Below are 16414 nucleotides of genomic sequence, written 5' to 3' on the forward strand. Positions count from 1 at the left end.
TCGTCCAGTATTTTTCCTACCGTGTGGTCTAATCCTGCTCAGGGCGAATCTAAGTGACACGATGCTGAAATGCTGTCAGTCAACGCTATCTGCCCCGTCGCTGCTAGTGCTGGTGAAGCTGCATCAGTGCGAGAGCAACGATGGAAGGGTTCCCTAAAATTGTCACTGTAGCCAAGGCTGCGTTGTGTCAGGGCCCAGTGCCTTCACCTCCAGGCTAGGGCAGGAGCCATGTCCTCCCCCTTGGAATGCTGTTCCCAGCTAGTTCGAACACTTGGGCTTGCTGTGCAGCAGCACAAATCCCCACTGCTCCCAGTGAGCGCATGGAGGTTTCTCAGTTAGGTCGTTGTCTTCCCCTTTCATGTGGCTGGGATAGAGAGGCAACTACAATTTCACCTGAAGTTGATTGAGCCAAACAGCTATAGTAGGTGTAGCAGAATTTATTGCAGAGATGCCTCCTTCATATTTATAAATCGGCAGTAGGTGGTGATATGTTCGATGGTCTGTCATGGGGAACCACACTCGCACACCGGGGAGTCCTTGATTTTTCCATTTGTGCATTAAATGTCCGCATCTACCATGCTTGGTTTGGATTTGGTTTAGAGTTGACCAAAATGACCATGGAAGGTCAAACGCAGGAGTCTTCTGTGTGGGATCCGTGTTATCTGTCTTCTGTTACAGCAGGGGCTCTCCAAGATGGAGGAGAGGGTTATTCCTGATAAAGTGGCACTCTGATGGAGCCTGGGAAAAGTGACCAGGCATGAGCCTAACCACCAGAGTGTCAGTAGTCTACGTGACCTGCTGTTCTTTGAATATCCTGGGCCCTCTTCACCTCCAAGACTCCGCATGCCTTGCTAGGAGTCATTTCCCTTAGACTTGAGACAGAGAGAGAGGGATTCATCAATTATATCTCCCTTGGGACGAGCTCTTATTCCTCTTCATTGTGTCACACACCACTTTCATCTTCTGTGAAGCTCATGCTTTCTAAGCTGGACCAGTGTTCTCACTAATGGGAGAAACTCTGTTTTTGTGGGCTGCAACACACACGACATGCTGTCTGTCCTCTGTAACGCACAGTAGCCCGGGATGTGTGCAGTACACTCAGTAGGTTCTGGGAAGTGTCTGAGATTACTGCTGCCTGGGCTTCAAGGACTCGTCCTCCAACAGCGCAAACCAAGCTGCCTCCTTTATTTTGTTGGTGGCAGTTGCAAATTACGTAGTGATTTGTAGATAGTTAGCCGGGCAAGGCAGAAACACTACATGCAATGTCCCCATGAAACTCTTTTTGATTGCAGTCTTTCTGCTCCAGTGCTTGAGTGAGCTGAATCTCCTGTATCTGACAGCACATTTCTTCACAGGGCTTTTCCTGTGTCTTAGGCTGGTAGATTCATAGATTCCAAAGCCACAGGTGACCACTGTGATCATCTAGTCTGACCAGCTGTATAGCACAGGCCCTAAAACTTCCCCAAATAATTCCTAGAGCAGATCTGTTAGAAAAACATCCAATCTTAATTTAAGAATTGTCAGTTATGGAAAATCCACCACAACCCTTGATACATTGATCCAGTGGTTAATTACTCTCTGTGTCAAAATTTACACCTTATTACCACTGTGAATTTGTCTAGCTTCAACTTCCAGCACTTGGATCATGTCATACCTTTCTCTGCTAGATTGAAGAGCTCATTATTAAATATTTGTTCCCTATCTCGGTTCATATAGACTGTAATTAAGTCACCCCGAACCTTCTCTTTGTTAAGCTAAATAGACTGAGCTGTTTGAGTCTCTAACTAGACAGCATGTTTTCCAATCCTTTTATCATTTTCATGGCTCTTCTCTGAACCCTCTCCAATTTATCACCATCTTTTTGGAATTGTGGACACCAGAACTGGACACAGGATTCCAACAGCAGTTGCACCAGTGCCAAATACAGAAGAAAAACAACCTCTCTACTCCTACTTGAGATTCCCTTGTTTATGCATCCAAAATGCATTAGCCCTTTTGGTCATGGTGTTACACTGGGAGCTGATGTTCAGCTGATCAGCCATCATGACTCCCAAATCTTTTTCTGAGTCACTGATTCCCAGGATAGAGTCCCCCATCCTGTAACTATGGCCTACGTTCTTTGTTCATATATATATATATATATATATAAACCATATTAAAATGCAGAATGTTTGCTTGCGCCCAGTTTACCAAAAGATCCAGATCACTCTGTGGCCTGTCCTCTTCATCATTTACCACTCTCCTAAGTTTTGTGTCATCTGCAAACTTTATCAGTGATGATTTTATGGTTTCTTCAAGGTCATTGATAAAAATGTTAAATAGGGTAGGGCCAAGAACCGATCCCTGTGGGACCCCACTGGAAACACATTGCTTGATGACAAGTCTCCATTTTCAATTACATTTCGAGACCTCTTGGTTAGCCAATTTTAATCAATTTAATGTATTCCATTTTAATTTTATATCATTCTAGTTTTTTAATCAAAATGTTGTGTAGTACCAAGTCAAACACCTTAAAGAAGTCTAAATGTATTATATCAACACTATTACTTTTGTCAACCAAACTTGTAATCTCATCAAAAAAGATATCTGGTGAGTTTGACAGGATCTATTTTCTATAAACCCACGTTGATTTGCATTAATTACATTACCCACCTGTCAAGGTTCCTTCCCCACACTGAACTCGGGTACAGATGTGGGGACCTGCATGAAAGACCCCCTAAGCTTATTCTTACCAGCTTAGGTTAAAAACTTTCTCAAGGTACAAACTTTGCCTTGTCCTTCAACCCTATGCTGCAAACCACCAAGCATGTTAAACAAAGAACAGGGAAAGAGCCCACTTGGAGACATCTTCCCCCCAAAATATCCCCCCAAGCCCTACACCCCCCTTTCCTGGGGAAGGCTTGATAAAAATCCTCACCAATTTGGATCTTAAGAACAATGAAAAAGCAATTAGGTTCTTAAAAGAAGACTTTTAATTAAAGAAAAAGTAAAAGAATCACCTCTGTAAAAATCAAGATGGTAAATACCTTACAGGGTAATCAGATTCAAAACATAGAGAATCCCTCGAGGCAAAACCTTAAGTTACCAAAAGACACAAAAACAGGAATGTACGTTCCATTCAGCACAGCTATTTTACCAGCCATTAAACAAAAGAAATTTAACGCATTTCTAGCTAAATTACTTATTACCTTTTTACAGGAGTTCTGATCTGTTCCTGGCAAAAGCATCCCACAGACAGACAGACCCTTTGTTCCCCCCTCCTCCTCCAGCTTTCAAAGTATCTTGTCTCCTCATTGGTCATTTTGGTCAGGTGCCAGTGAGGTTATCTTAGCTTCTTAACCCTTTACAGGTGAAAGGGTTTTGCCTCTGGCCAGGAGGGATTTTATAGTTCTGTAAACAGAAAGGTGGTTACCCTTCCCTTTATATTTATGACATGCCCCCCAAATCACAGATAGGGTGAAACACTGGCTGTGATTTCTTCTTGGAGCGCTAGGAGAAAACAGAGTTAATAAGACACGTGCACCTCTAAATATACTACCAAGTGTATAAAGACTAACAATATTTCCACATCTCAAGGACGATTCTGACCAGTTGATTCTGGGAAACTTTCATGGGAGAGTGCATCAGCCACTTTATTAGAAGCTCCTGAGATGTGTTGTATGTTGAAATCAAAATCTTGGGGAGCTAAACTCCACCAAATAAGTTTTTTGTTATTTCCCGTGGTGGTATAAAGCCACTGTAGCGCAGCATGGTCGGTTTGCAGGTGGAAACGGTGTTCCCAAACGTATGGGCGTAGCTTTTCCAGAGCATAGACAATAGCGTAACATTCTTCTTCACTGACTGACCAGTGGCTTTCCCTCTCAGACAGCTTCTTGCTGAGAAACACTACAGGATGGAATTCTTGATTCGGTCCTTCCTGCATTAAAACTGCTCCCACACCGCGCTCGGACGCATCTGTGGTTACTAGAAACGGTTTGTCAAAGTCTGGGGCCCTTAGCACAGGGTCAGACATGAGTGTCGCTTTAAGCTGGTGTGACAAAGCTCTGTCCTTGCCTCCATGGGTCCCGCGTTTCCTGGCGGATTTCACTATCCTCAGAGGCTCACTATGACCCTCCACGTAACCCTTCTTTCTCTAGAGACAAGGGTCACAGTCTACTGAGCCATTTTCATCATAAGCCAGCAAGGGAGATGAGGAGAAGTTATCCTTCCTTGCACAGTCTCTGTTGTCTCCCAGTCTCAGTGATTAATCAGGGGGCAAAGGTGGGGGGGGAGCCCAGACCCACCCTCTACTCCGGGCTCCAGCCCAGGGACCCTAATAGTATCAGCTATGGTAGCTGACCTTTTAGAAACATGACATGTACAATTCCCTGGGCTACTTCCCCCACAGCAGCCCTCACTTCCTCAAGCTCCACTTCACCCTTACCTCAGGGCCTCCTTCCTTGTGCCTGATATGGTGTGTACTACTCAGCCTCTCCACCAGCACAACTTCCTCCCACAGCTCCTGACATGCACCCCCACCTGACTGGCTGGGAGGCTTTTAACTAGTTTCAGCCAGCCCCTGATTGGCTTCAGGTGTCTCAATCAACCTAGCATTCTCCCTGCCTTCTGGAAAGTTCTTAATTGTCCCCAGGTGTCTTAATTGACCTGGAGCAGCTTCCATTTCACTTAACCTGGTACCAGGGATTTGTTTAGCCTGGAGCTAATATATCTATCTCCCACTACTTTTCTATAGCCGTCACACTGGTTAAAGGCCTTCTGACACTGTTCAGTCCATTGAACTGCATTTGGCTGTTTCTTTTTGGTTAGGTCTGTCAGAGGGGCGGCGATTTGGCTGTATTGCGATACAAATCGCCTGTAATCTCCAGCCAAGCCTAAGAAGGACTGGACCTGTTTCTTTGACTTTGGGACAGGCCTACTTTTGGATAGCATCCACTTTGGCCTGTAGGGGGTTGATAGTTCCTTGACCCACCTGGTGTCCAAGGTAAGTCACTCTGTTTAGGGCTACTTGACACTTCTTAGCCTTAACAGTTAGTCCTGCCTCCCTTATGCGCTCAAGGACTCTTTGTAGATGTTCCAGGTGGTCTGCCCAGGAATCCGAAAATATGCCCACATCGTCAAGGTAGGCAACTGCATATTCTCCCAATCCCGCTAGGAGACCATCTACAAGTCTTTGGAAAGTGGTGGGTGCATTCCGCAGCCCGAAAGGGAGTACATTAAATTCATACAGCCCGAGATGTGTGGTGAAGGCTGACCTTTCCTTGGTGGATTCATCTAGCGGTACCTGCCAGTACCCCTTGGTTAAGTCCAAGGTAGAGATGAACTGGGCCCGTCCCAGTTTCTCTAATAGTTCATCTGTGCGTGGCATTGGATAGTTGTCTGGGCGAGTTACAGCATTTAGCTTACAGTAGTCCACGCAAAAACCTATCTCCCCATCTGGTTTGGGAACTAGAACCACTGGAGATGCCCTTGCACTGCCAGAGGGGCGGATTACACCCATCTGTAGCATATCCTGGATCTCCCATTCTATAGCAGTTTTAGCTTGAGGAGACATCCGGTAAGGTTTGACTTTAATTGGGTGAGCATTACCTGTGTCAAAGGCATGGTATGCCCGTTCAGTCTGTCCTGGGGTGGCTGAGAACATCGGCGTGTAGCTAGTGCACAGCTCCTTGATCTGCTGTCGCTGCATACGCCCAATGGTCATGGAGATGTTTACTTTTACATCTTCTACACCACCATCACTTTTCCCTTCGTAGTAGACACCTTCAGGCCACTCAGCGTCATCTCTTCCCTGGGCTGTAAACTGACAAACCTTTAATTCTCTGGAATAAAAGGGCTTTAGAGAATTAATATGGTACACCTTAGGCTTTCGGTTGGAGGTGGGGAATGCTATGAGATAATTAACAGCTCCCAGGCGCTCCTGGACCGGGAATGGCCCTTCCCACAATGCTTCCATTTTATGGGCCTGGAGCACCTTTAAGACCGTGACCTGGTCCCCTACTTTGAAGGAACGCTCTCTGGCATGTTTATCATACCAGGTTTTTTGCTCTTTTTGAGCATCCTGTAGGTTTTCTTTAGCAAGGGCTAAGCCCAGAATGTTAGTTCCTGGAGAAGGTGTAAACCCCTCCCATTGCTGCTTCACCAACTGTAATGGCCCCTTAACCTTGCGGCCATATACAAGTTCAAATGGTGAAAACCCTAAACTGGGATGTGGTACAGCTCTGTAGGCAAAGAGAAACTGCTGCAACACTAGGTCCCAGTCATTGGAGTGCTCATTTATAAATTTACATATCATGGCCCCCAAAGTTCCATTAAACTTCTGCCAGGAAATTAGTTCCTGCATCTGTGAGGATGTCAGAGGGCCAACCTACTGTGGCAAAAATGTCTGTTAGTGCCTGGCACACACTTTTAGCCCTGGTGTTGCTTAGAGCTACTGCTTCCGGCCATCGGGTGGCAAAATCCATGAAAGTCAGTATGTACTGCTTTCCTCTGGCTGTCTTTTTTGGAAAAGGACCCAGAATATCCACAGCTACTTGCTGAAATGGAACCTGAATGATAGGGAGTGGCTGGAGAGGGGCTTTGACCTGGTCTTGGGGTTTTCCCACTCTTTGGCACACCTCACAAGACCGGACATAGGTAGAAACATCCTTGCCCATTCCCTCCCAGTGGAATGACCTCCCCAAACAGTCTTTGGTCCTGTTCACCCCAGCATGGCCACTAGGATGATCATGGGCTAAGCCCAAGAGCTTTTCCCGGTACTTAGTTGGAACTACCAACTGTCTCTGAGGATGCCAGGTTTCCTGGTGCCCACCAGAAAGAGTTTCCTTGTATAAAAGTCCTCTTTCTACAACAAACCGGGATCAATTAGAAGAGTTGAGAGGCGATGGGTTGCTCCATGCCTTGGTCCAAGCTCTCTGGAGGCTTTCATCTGCTTCCTGTTCAGCCTGGAACTGTTCGCTTGCTGCTGGAGACATCAGTTCTTCATTGGATTGTGGACCTAGGCTTGATTCCTCTGGAAGCAATGCAGGTGATGGGGCTGTTTCCGTTGACTGTGAACCGCTCTCTGCTGGTGCATTGTGTTGGGGTCCGGGCTCCGGCTGAGCCTCTTTTGTAGGGTTATCGTCTGCTGCTGGTGCAGGTTCGGTGAGGCCCTCTGGTGTTGGGGTTGCAAGCACTGGATTCAGTGCTGGCACTGGTTCTGGTGCTGGTTGTTCCACCAGTTTCGGTTCTGGGACTGGCTCTGTCTGGGTCTCTGGGACTGGATCCACTATTGCTGTTGCTGACGTTGGCATGGGGTCCGGTTCAATCACCTCTGACCGTGTCCTGGTAGAAGTTTCCGGAATAGAGCTAGGTGTGACAGCTTACTTAGCCTGGCTACGGGTGACCATTCCCACCCACTTGGCCCGCTTCACATGATTGGCCAAGTCTTCCCCCAACAGCATGGGGCTGGGATAATCATCATAGACTGCAAAAGTCCACGTTCCTGACCAGCCCTTGTACTGGACCGGCAACTTGGCTGTAGGCAAGTCAAAAGAGTTTGACTTGAAGGGTTGAATCGTCACTTGGATCTCTGGGTCGATTAAATTGGGGTCCACTAAGGAAGCATGGATAGCCGACACTTGTGCTTCTGTGTCCCTCCACGCGGTGACCTTCTTCCCGGCCACACTCACACTTTCCCTCCGCTCTAAGGGTATCTGGGAGGCATCTGGGCCTGAGGACCTCTGGTGTGACCCCGGTGCAATGAACTGTAATCTGTTGGGGTTCTTGGGGCAGTTGGCCTTTACATGCCCCATCTCGTTACATTTAAAACATAGTCCAGCTGACCTGTCACTGGGGCAAGGTGGGTTGCTAGAGAATGGTGTGGCGAGATGATAAGTGTCTGGAGTGTTCCTTGGTGTGTAGCTGGGGCCTTGGGCTGCCCCCGGTAATAGGGTGTGGTCTGAGGTTGTCCCTTCTGGTATCCGCTCCAACTGCAACCAGTTTTTTTCTTTTCTGCCACCTCCACCCATTTCGCTCCAATCTCCCCCACCTCGATTACAGTTTTGGGCTTCCCATCTAGGATGTATCTTTCTATTTCCTCAGGAACACCCTCTAAGAACTGCTCCATTTGCATTAGGAAGGGCTGTCATAAATATAAAGGGAAGGGTAAACACCTTTAAATCCCTCCTGGCCAGAGGAAAAACCCTTTCACCTGTAAAGGGTTAAGAAGCTAAGATAACCTTGCGGGCACCTGACCAAAATGACCAATGAGGAGACAAGATACTTTCAAAGCTGGAGGGGGCGGGAGAAACAGGGTTCTCTCTGTCTGTGTGATGCTTTTGCCGGGACCAGAGCAGGAATGCAGCTCAGAACTCCTGTAAAAAGGTAGTAAGTAATCTAGCTAGAAAGTGTTAGATTTCTTTTGTTTAATGGCTGGTAAAATAGCTGTGCTGAATGGAATGTATATTCCTGTTTTTGTGTCTTTTGGTAACTTAAGGTTTTGCCTCGAGGGATTCTCTATGTTTTGAATCTGATTACCCTGTAAAGTATTTACCATTCTGATTTTTACAGAGGTGATTCTTTTACTTTTTCTTTAATTAAAAGTCTTCTTTTAAGAACCTAATTGCTTTTTCATTGTTCTTAAGATCCAAGGGTTTGGGTCTGTGTTCACCTGTACAAATTGGTGAGGATTTTTATCAAGCCTTCCCCAGGAAAGGGGGTGTAGGGCTTGGGGGGATATTTTGGGGGGAAGACATCTCCAAGTGGGCTCTTTCCCTGTTCTTTGTTTAACACGCTTGGTGGTGGCAGCATAGGGTTGAAGGACAAGGCAAAGTTTGTACCTTGAGGAAGTTTTTAACCTAAGCTGGTAAGAATAAGCTTAGGGGGTCTTTCATGCAGGTCCCCACATCTATACCCTAGCGTTCAGAGTGGGGAAGGAACCTTGACATGGTGGCAGAGTGGTGGGATCATTTTGAGATTTTTTTTTTAGATCATTTTGAAGCAGAAGCACAGTAGGATTTTAAAAGGACATTTTTTTCCCCTTTGGGCTGCTTGGAAGCAGGTTTTAAGCTGAAAGCAATTAGAGTTTTTCTGTCTCTGCCTGGGGGCCAGAGCAGCAAGCATAAAAAAGGGATTTGTCTTTTTTGAGCTGGAGTTTTCTCTACCTCAAGGCAGGGTAGTTAACCTCCTGCAGGGAAATTCACAAGTTTTTCACAGACCTGAAGAGGTGTTTTTTTTTAGCTAAGAGCAACTAGAGGGTTTTTCTGTCTATTTGCCTGGTGACCAAGGATTTTTCTGTAGGCTGAGAATAGCTATCAGAGAACATAGGTATCCCATTACAGCACAAAAATTTACAAGCCAGTTTTTTTGTTTTCTTTCTAACTCTCGGGTGTAAAGTTAGTTAAAAACAGAGAGGCTAAGATGACAGAACCCAAGGCAGAAAAAGCCAAAGAGGCTGCCCACAGGAGAGAACTGGAGGCAGCGAAAGAGGCAGAAAAAATCCAAGAGGCTGCCCACAGGAGAGCTATGGAGGCTGAAAAAACCCAAGAGGCTACCCACAGGAGAGCTATGGAGGCAAGGGGAAAAGAACTGGAGGAAAAGGAAAAAGAGAGGAAACATGCACTGGAGATGGAGACGGCAAAGGCTCAACAGACTATACCAACAAACCCTAGCAATCCTTCTCCAGGTACTGCTTCACATCCCAGGAAGTTCCCCACCTACAAGGCAGGCGATGATGCCGAGGTCTTCTTAGAAAACTTTGAAAGGGCCTGCCTTGGGTACAGCGTCTCTACAGACTAATACACGGTAGAGTTAAGGCCGTAGCTCAGTGGAGCCTTAGCCGAGGTGGCGGCTGAAATGCCTAAGGAACACATGAACAAGTATGAACTGTTTAAATCCAAGGTGAGAGTCAGAATGGGGCTAACACCCGAGCATTCCTGTCGGCGGTTCAGAGCCCTAAGGTGGAAACCAGACATGTCATTTACCCGACATGCCTACCACATTGTGAAACATTGGGATGCCTGGATAACAGGAGCAAGTGTTAGATCTCCAGAAGATTTGCCCTTATCAAGGTTCCTTCCCCACTCTGAACTCTAGGGTACAGATGTGGAGACCTGCATGAAAGACCCCCTAAGCTTATTCTTACCAGCTTAGGTTAAACACTGCCACCACCAAAGTGTTACACAAAGAACAGGGGAAGTGCCCACTTGGAAATGTCTCCCCCTGCAAAATATCCCCCCAAGCCCTATACCCCCTTTCCTGGGGAAGGCTTGATAAAATCCTCACCAATTTGCATAGGTGAACACAGACCCAAACCCTTGGATCATAAGAACAATGAAAAAGGAATTAGGTTCTTAAAAGAAGACTTTTAATTAAAGAAAAAGTAAAAGAATCACCTCTGTAAAAATCAGGATGGTAAATACCTTACAGGGTAATCAGATTCAAAACATAGAGAATCCCTCAAGGCAAAACCTTAAGTTACCAAAAGACACAAAAACAGGAATATACATTCCATTCAGCACAGCTATTTTACCAGCCATTAAACAAAAGAAATCTAACGCATTTCTAGCTAGATTACTTACTACCTTTTTACAGGAGTTCTGAGTTGCATTCCTGATCTGTTCCTGGCAAAAGCATCCCACAGACAGACAGACCCTTTGTTACCCCCCCCCTCCAGCTTTGAAAGTATCTTGTCTCCTCATTGGTCATTTTGGTCAGGTGCCAGTGAGGTTATCTTAGCAGCTTAACCCTTTACAGGTGAAAGGGTTTTGCCTCTGGCCAGGAGGGATTTTATAGTTCTGCATACAGAAAGGGTTTATATTTTCCCTTTATATTTATGACACCACCTTTAATTCTTTATTGATCAAGTCCTGTTATCAACCGCTCCATTATTCTGCTGGGGGGGGATTGATGTCAGACTGACAGGCCTGCAATTACCAGGTCATCCTGTTTTCCCCTTTTTAAAAATTGGCACAACATTAGCTTTTGTCCAGTCTTCTGGAACTTCGCCTGTGCATTGCCTGCAGGCTAAGTTGTCATCTGTGCATTTCAGTTTCCTTCCTAGGCTGAGAGGCTTCATTTTATAACCTGCCTTTCATTCAGTCCCTTCCTTTAGACCTTTTGCAGCATACTAGTTTCTCCTCCTCTTCTGGAACCATGCACTATCTGACAGGGAGGAGCCTTATCACTTAAACATATACAAGCTAATGTATACTTCTCATAGAGCAGATTCTGCTCAGTCCTTTCTCAGACTAATTCCTCAGTGCAGAGAAGGAGTTGAAGTTGCATCACTGTAGCGCTTCAATATAGATACTACCTACACTGATGAGGGATGTGTTCTCTCATCAGTGTAGGCAATTCACCTTCTTGAGAGGCAGTAACATAGAATCATAGAATATCAGGGTTGGAAGGGACCTCAGGAGGTCATCTAGTCCAACCCCCTGCTCAAAGCAGCACCAATACTCACCTAAATCATCCCAGCCAGGGCTTTGTCAAGCTTGACCTTAAAAACTTCTAAGGAAGGAGATTCCACCACCTCCCTAGGTAACGCATTCCAGTGTTTCACCACCCTCCTAGTGAAAATGTTTTTCCTAATATCCAACCTAAACCTCCCCCACTGCAACTTGAGACCATTACTCCTCGTCCTGTCATCTGCTACCACTGAGAACAGTCTAGATCCATCCTCTTTGGAACCCCCTTTCAGGTAGTTGAAAGCAGCTATCAAATCCCCTCTCATTCTTCTCTTCCGTAGACTAAACAATCCCAGTTCCCTCAGCCTCTCCTCATAAGTCATGTGTTCCAGTCCCCGAATCATTTTTGTTGTCCTCCGCTGGACTCTTTCCAATTTTTCCACATTCTTCTTGTAGTGTGGGGCCCAAAACTGGACACAGTACTCCAGATGAGGCCTCACCAATGATGAATAGAGGGGAACGATCACATCCCTCGATCTGCTGGCAATGCCCCTACATATACATCCCAAAATGCCATTGCCTTCTTGGCAACAAGGGCACACTGTTGACTCATATCCAGCTTCTCGTCCACTGTAACCCCTACGTCCTTTTCTGCAGAACTGCTGGCAAGCCATTCAGTCCCTAGTCTGTACCGGCACATGGGATTCTTCCATCCTAAGTGCAGGACTCTGCACTTGTCCTTGTGGAACCTCATCAGATTTCTTTTGGCCCAATCCTCCAATTTGTCTAGGTCCCTCTGTATCCTATCCCTACCCTCCAGTGTATCTACCTCTCCTCCCAGTTTAGTGTCATCTGCAAACTTGCTGAGGGTACAATCCACACCATCCTCCAGATCATTTACGAAGATATTGAACAGCTAGATTAGGTCAAGAGGAGAATTGTTCCATTGACCTACCACTGTCTACACCGGGAGTTAGGCTGGCATAGCTACATCTCTTGCCAATATAAATTCCTAGTGTAGACCAGCTGTCACTGCCAGGTTGTGGGTGGTCAAACCTAGTACTCAGAGCCAGAGTCTTCAGTCACAAGGCAAGAATCATGAGTCAGCTGGGTCAGGATATTGGAAGGTTACGCAAAGTGGAGATCAGAACCACGAGTCAGGAACCAGAGACAGGCTGGATTAGGATGCGAGGGGTTCAAACTGGAAATCAGAACTAGATGCCAGCAGTCACACCAGGTCAGGATGTGGGAGTGGAAGCAGGAAGCACACAGTCCAGAACAGGGTGGAATTCAGACAGCTTCCTGTTCATACTGCAGGTTTAAGTAGGGGCAGCGGGCCAGTCAGCTGCTCCAGGATTCTTCCAAGACAACCCCAGGGAGATCAGCAGGGTTTCTGGTGAGGGATCGTGGTGCAGGTACACACCTGGCAGGAAGCTACAAAGGTCTTTATTGTGGGAAACATTCATAGCCACCAGAAGAAACATGATGTTAATCGTTGGGTTTTATAGAAAGAAAAGGAGTACTTGTGGCACTCTAAGGTGCCACAAGTACTCCTTTTCTTTCTGCGAATACAGACTAACACGGCTGTTACTCTGAAACCTGTCGTTGGGTTTTATATCACCCTAAGAGTCCTGCAAAGGGGAAGTTGTGGCACAATGGATGGACAACCACCTTTGCAGATCCTAGGGGAGCATAGAGGCTCTCTCTCACAAACGTGATCCCCTCCTCGGTGTCATGTCGTTCTCAGCTGACAATGGCCAACTTGTCAGGTGGAATTACAGAGACGGAGACAGAGCGGATGAGCGCAAGCAGGTCCTGGCGGCAAGTCGCATTAAGAAAGTTATGGGAGTTGAGAATGTGGGCTGTTCCAGACAGGGGCCTTGTGGCTCGGAGCCATATCTGTGGGACAAGGCATTGTCCTTGCTGTTCCTGGTTCCAGGGCAGTAGATCAAGGTAAAGTTGAACTAGGAGAAGAATAGGGCCCATTGGAGCTGTGGCTGGTTCAGGACCTTGACCATGCATAGGTACTCCAGATTCTTGTGGTCTGTAAACACTTGGACTAGATGACAGGCCCCTTCCAAGTAGTGTCATGAGTCAATTGCCTCCAGACAATCTTAATTGACAGGAGCTCTTTGCCCAAGATCTCCTAGTTTCACTCAGCAGTTGTAAGCTTCCTTGAGTAGTAGGCGATGTGGTGCAGTATTTGCTTGGGTCCATGCCTTTGGAAGAGGACTACTCTGATCACCGTACTAGAGGTATCAACTTCCACAACAGAAGCTTGTCATGTTGGGGTGGGCCAATACTGGAGCAGTGGTGAAAGCAAGATTCAGTTCAGAGCTTCATGCTGTGCCTTGGGTGACCAGTGAAACTTGGCGTTTTTTCAGAGTAGGGCAGTGAGGGGCTCGGCTTGTTTTGAAAAATTCTAAATGAACCTGCGGTGGACGTTTGCGAAGCCTAAAAAGACATTGAAGGTCACACACATTGTGGGGGGCTTCCCAGTCGCAGACAGCCTGGACCTTGTGTAGATCCATCTTGATTCCCTCCGGTGACAGGATGAATCACAGGAACTCAGCTGAGGTCTGATCAAATGAGCACTTCTCTCGGTTAGTGTAGAGACTCTGTTGTCATAGTCTCTCCAGGACTGTGTGGACATGTGTGGTGTGTTGGTCCAGATCATCTGAGAAGATCAGTGTGTTGTCTAAGTGCCACAAACTGGTCCAGTAGGTCTCGGAGCACATTGCTAATAAAGTGCTGGAACATTGCTGGTGTGTCAGTCTGAACGGTATAACTAAATATTCAAATTGGCCATAGCCATTCCAAAAGGCAGTCTTCCATTCATCCCCCTATCAAATACAGAGGCGATTGTAAGCACCCTGGAGATCCAGTTGCATGAATATGCAGGCAGGCCCCATGTGGTCCAATAAGTCAGGGATCAGGGGTAGTGGGTAACGGTTCAAGATTGTTATCTGCTTTAGAGCTTGGTAATCAACACAGAGGCAGCGGCTTCCATTCTTTCTTTTTATGAATAGGACCGGGGCGCTGAGTGGTGAAGTTGATTTGCAGATGAGCCCCCGGGCCAGGTTCCCATGGAGATATTCTCACAATGCCATCAGTACAGGCTCTGACATTGTGTGTATCCATTCGAGTGATATCATTGCCCCTGGCTGAAGTTCTATGGGGCAGTCATAGTCCTAGTGTAGGGGGAGGTTTTCTGCATTCTTCTTCTCAAAGACGTCAGCGTAGTTATGGTATTTGAGGGGAAGTTCCATAGTTCCTCCAGTGGGTGCTTCAGTGTGGGCAGCTACACCTACTTGAGCCTCCTTGGGTCTGGGTGCAATGTGCGCTAGTCCCTGGCCCTGGCGTCAGCAGAGTTCTGATGGGAAGGTGACTTTCTGTTCTTGTCAGTGAATGAAGGGATCATGAAGGGTCAGCCAGGAGATGCCAAGGGTCAGGGGACAATGCGGGGAATGAATCACACCAAACTGTTATTTCTCTGTGTCCCTGAATAATGGCCTATGGGCGACAGTCTCCAGTCAGAAGGCCGATTACCAGGGCCACCTTAGCCTGGTCAGAGGGATGGATTTGGGGACATATCAGAAGCTGGCATGGGTTCATGAAGCACCGGAACTGCTGGGGCAATAGTATCGCGGGCCCCTGTTGGGTCGAGGCACTCTGTACTGTGTGCACAGCACGGTATTCTCAGGGCTGAGCTGCCTCCTGCAGCCGCTGATTATCCGAGGTCAGCTGGGCAACTTGGGCCTTTAGTACTTGATTATCTGCCTGGAGGCAGAGGGCACATCCAGGCGAGTCTGATGCTTCTAGTGGCTGCAGTGGTGCTGCTGGGTCCATCCTCGCACCAAGCTTGGTCCCTCAAGGTAATTGTGGTCCAAAGAAGCTGTCATGGCCGGGTCATGGGCAGACAGACCTAGCAGTCAGAGCCAGAGTCCAGGGTCACAAGACAGGAGTCAGCTGGGTCAGGATACTGGGGATCAGAAGCAGAGACAAACTGGAGATCAGAATCACGAGTCAGGAACTGGAGTCAGGCTAGGCCAGGACACGAAGGGGTCAAAGATAGGAGACAAATTGGAGATCAGAAGCACGGATCAGATGCGAGGAGTCACCCCGGGTCAAGATGCCAGGAACTCAAGCTGCCGGAGTGGGAGTGGGAGCCGCAAGGCACGCAGTTTAGAACAGGGTGGAACCCAGTTGTTTGGACAGCTCCCTGTTCGTGCCACTGAGGTGTAAACAGCAGAAAAATGTCTTTGTTGCTACAGCCAATAGATCTGACAGATGCCCCAGGAACAGATCTGTGGAGTATGACTGCACCATTGTCACAGTCACTCTAACAGTGGAAATACACTTCACAGGATGGGGGTGGTCCTTCCCCCACCAAATATTAATGTGCATGGTGCTCGTGAAATTACCCCGTATGCACATTTACACCATGCCTAGCTTAGTCAATGTATTGTCAATGGTCTCCAACAACTCTTCAGTATCCCAGTGTTGGGTCCTTGCACAGCTCTGCCGATGCACCTCAATCGTGACCTACAACCGCCCTGCTACTTCAGTTCTGCTCTTCTGGAGCAGACCCCAGAACAGCCTCTTTGGGCCAGTTTCAGCTGTAGTGGCAGCTGTGGAACTGCATGCTTGTTCTGGCCCCTCTCCAGCGTTGCGTGGGTCCTGTACAGGTTTTATGGGACAGCTGAACTGCCTGGCTTTTCCTGTGACTGAAACTCATGAGATATGTCTTAAGCTAGAGTGTATGATGCACACCTGGGTAGGTATGAAGCAGTGATTGCTCCAGTGGGTAAGCCACTTGAGAGAGAATCTGGGGGAAATGGGGGTGAATGGATAGATCCTGTGATTCAGATATGTCCACTGGAGCTCTTGCCTTTCACCCCAATGTTTCTAAAATGAATTTGTTCCTTCTTCCTACAGACAATTTTAGGTACACATGTGACATTTGTGGGAAAAAATATAAATACTACAGCTGTTTCCAAGAGCACAGAGACCTGCATGCGGTGGATGGT

The 16414-nt window shown here is 47.1% G+C and overlaps 1 protein-coding gene across 13 annotated transcripts in view; it reads left to right on the top strand.

The window, feature by feature from the left end:
• ZNF618 (zinc finger protein 618) overlaps positions 1–16414 on the top strand; it is a 343284-nt gene that overhangs the window by 274630 nt on the left and 52240 nt on the right. For all 13 annotated transcript variants that reach the window (XM_077835645.1, XM_077835648.1, XM_077835646.1 and 10 more), the window contains one exon: positions 16323–16412. In XM_077835645.1, the coding sequence (XP_077691771.1) occupies positions 16323–16412 (90 nt within the window). The remainder of the gene's footprint in view (positions 1–16322; positions 16413–16414) is intronic.

The sequence above is a fragment of the Eretmochelys imbricata genome, chromosome 16, assembly GCF_965152235.1.
Source record: "Eretmochelys imbricata isolate rEreImb1 chromosome 16, rEreImb1.hap1, whole genome shotgun sequence".
NCBI classification, from domain to species: Eukaryota; Metazoa; Chordata; order Testudines; family Cheloniidae; genus Eretmochelys; species Eretmochelys imbricata.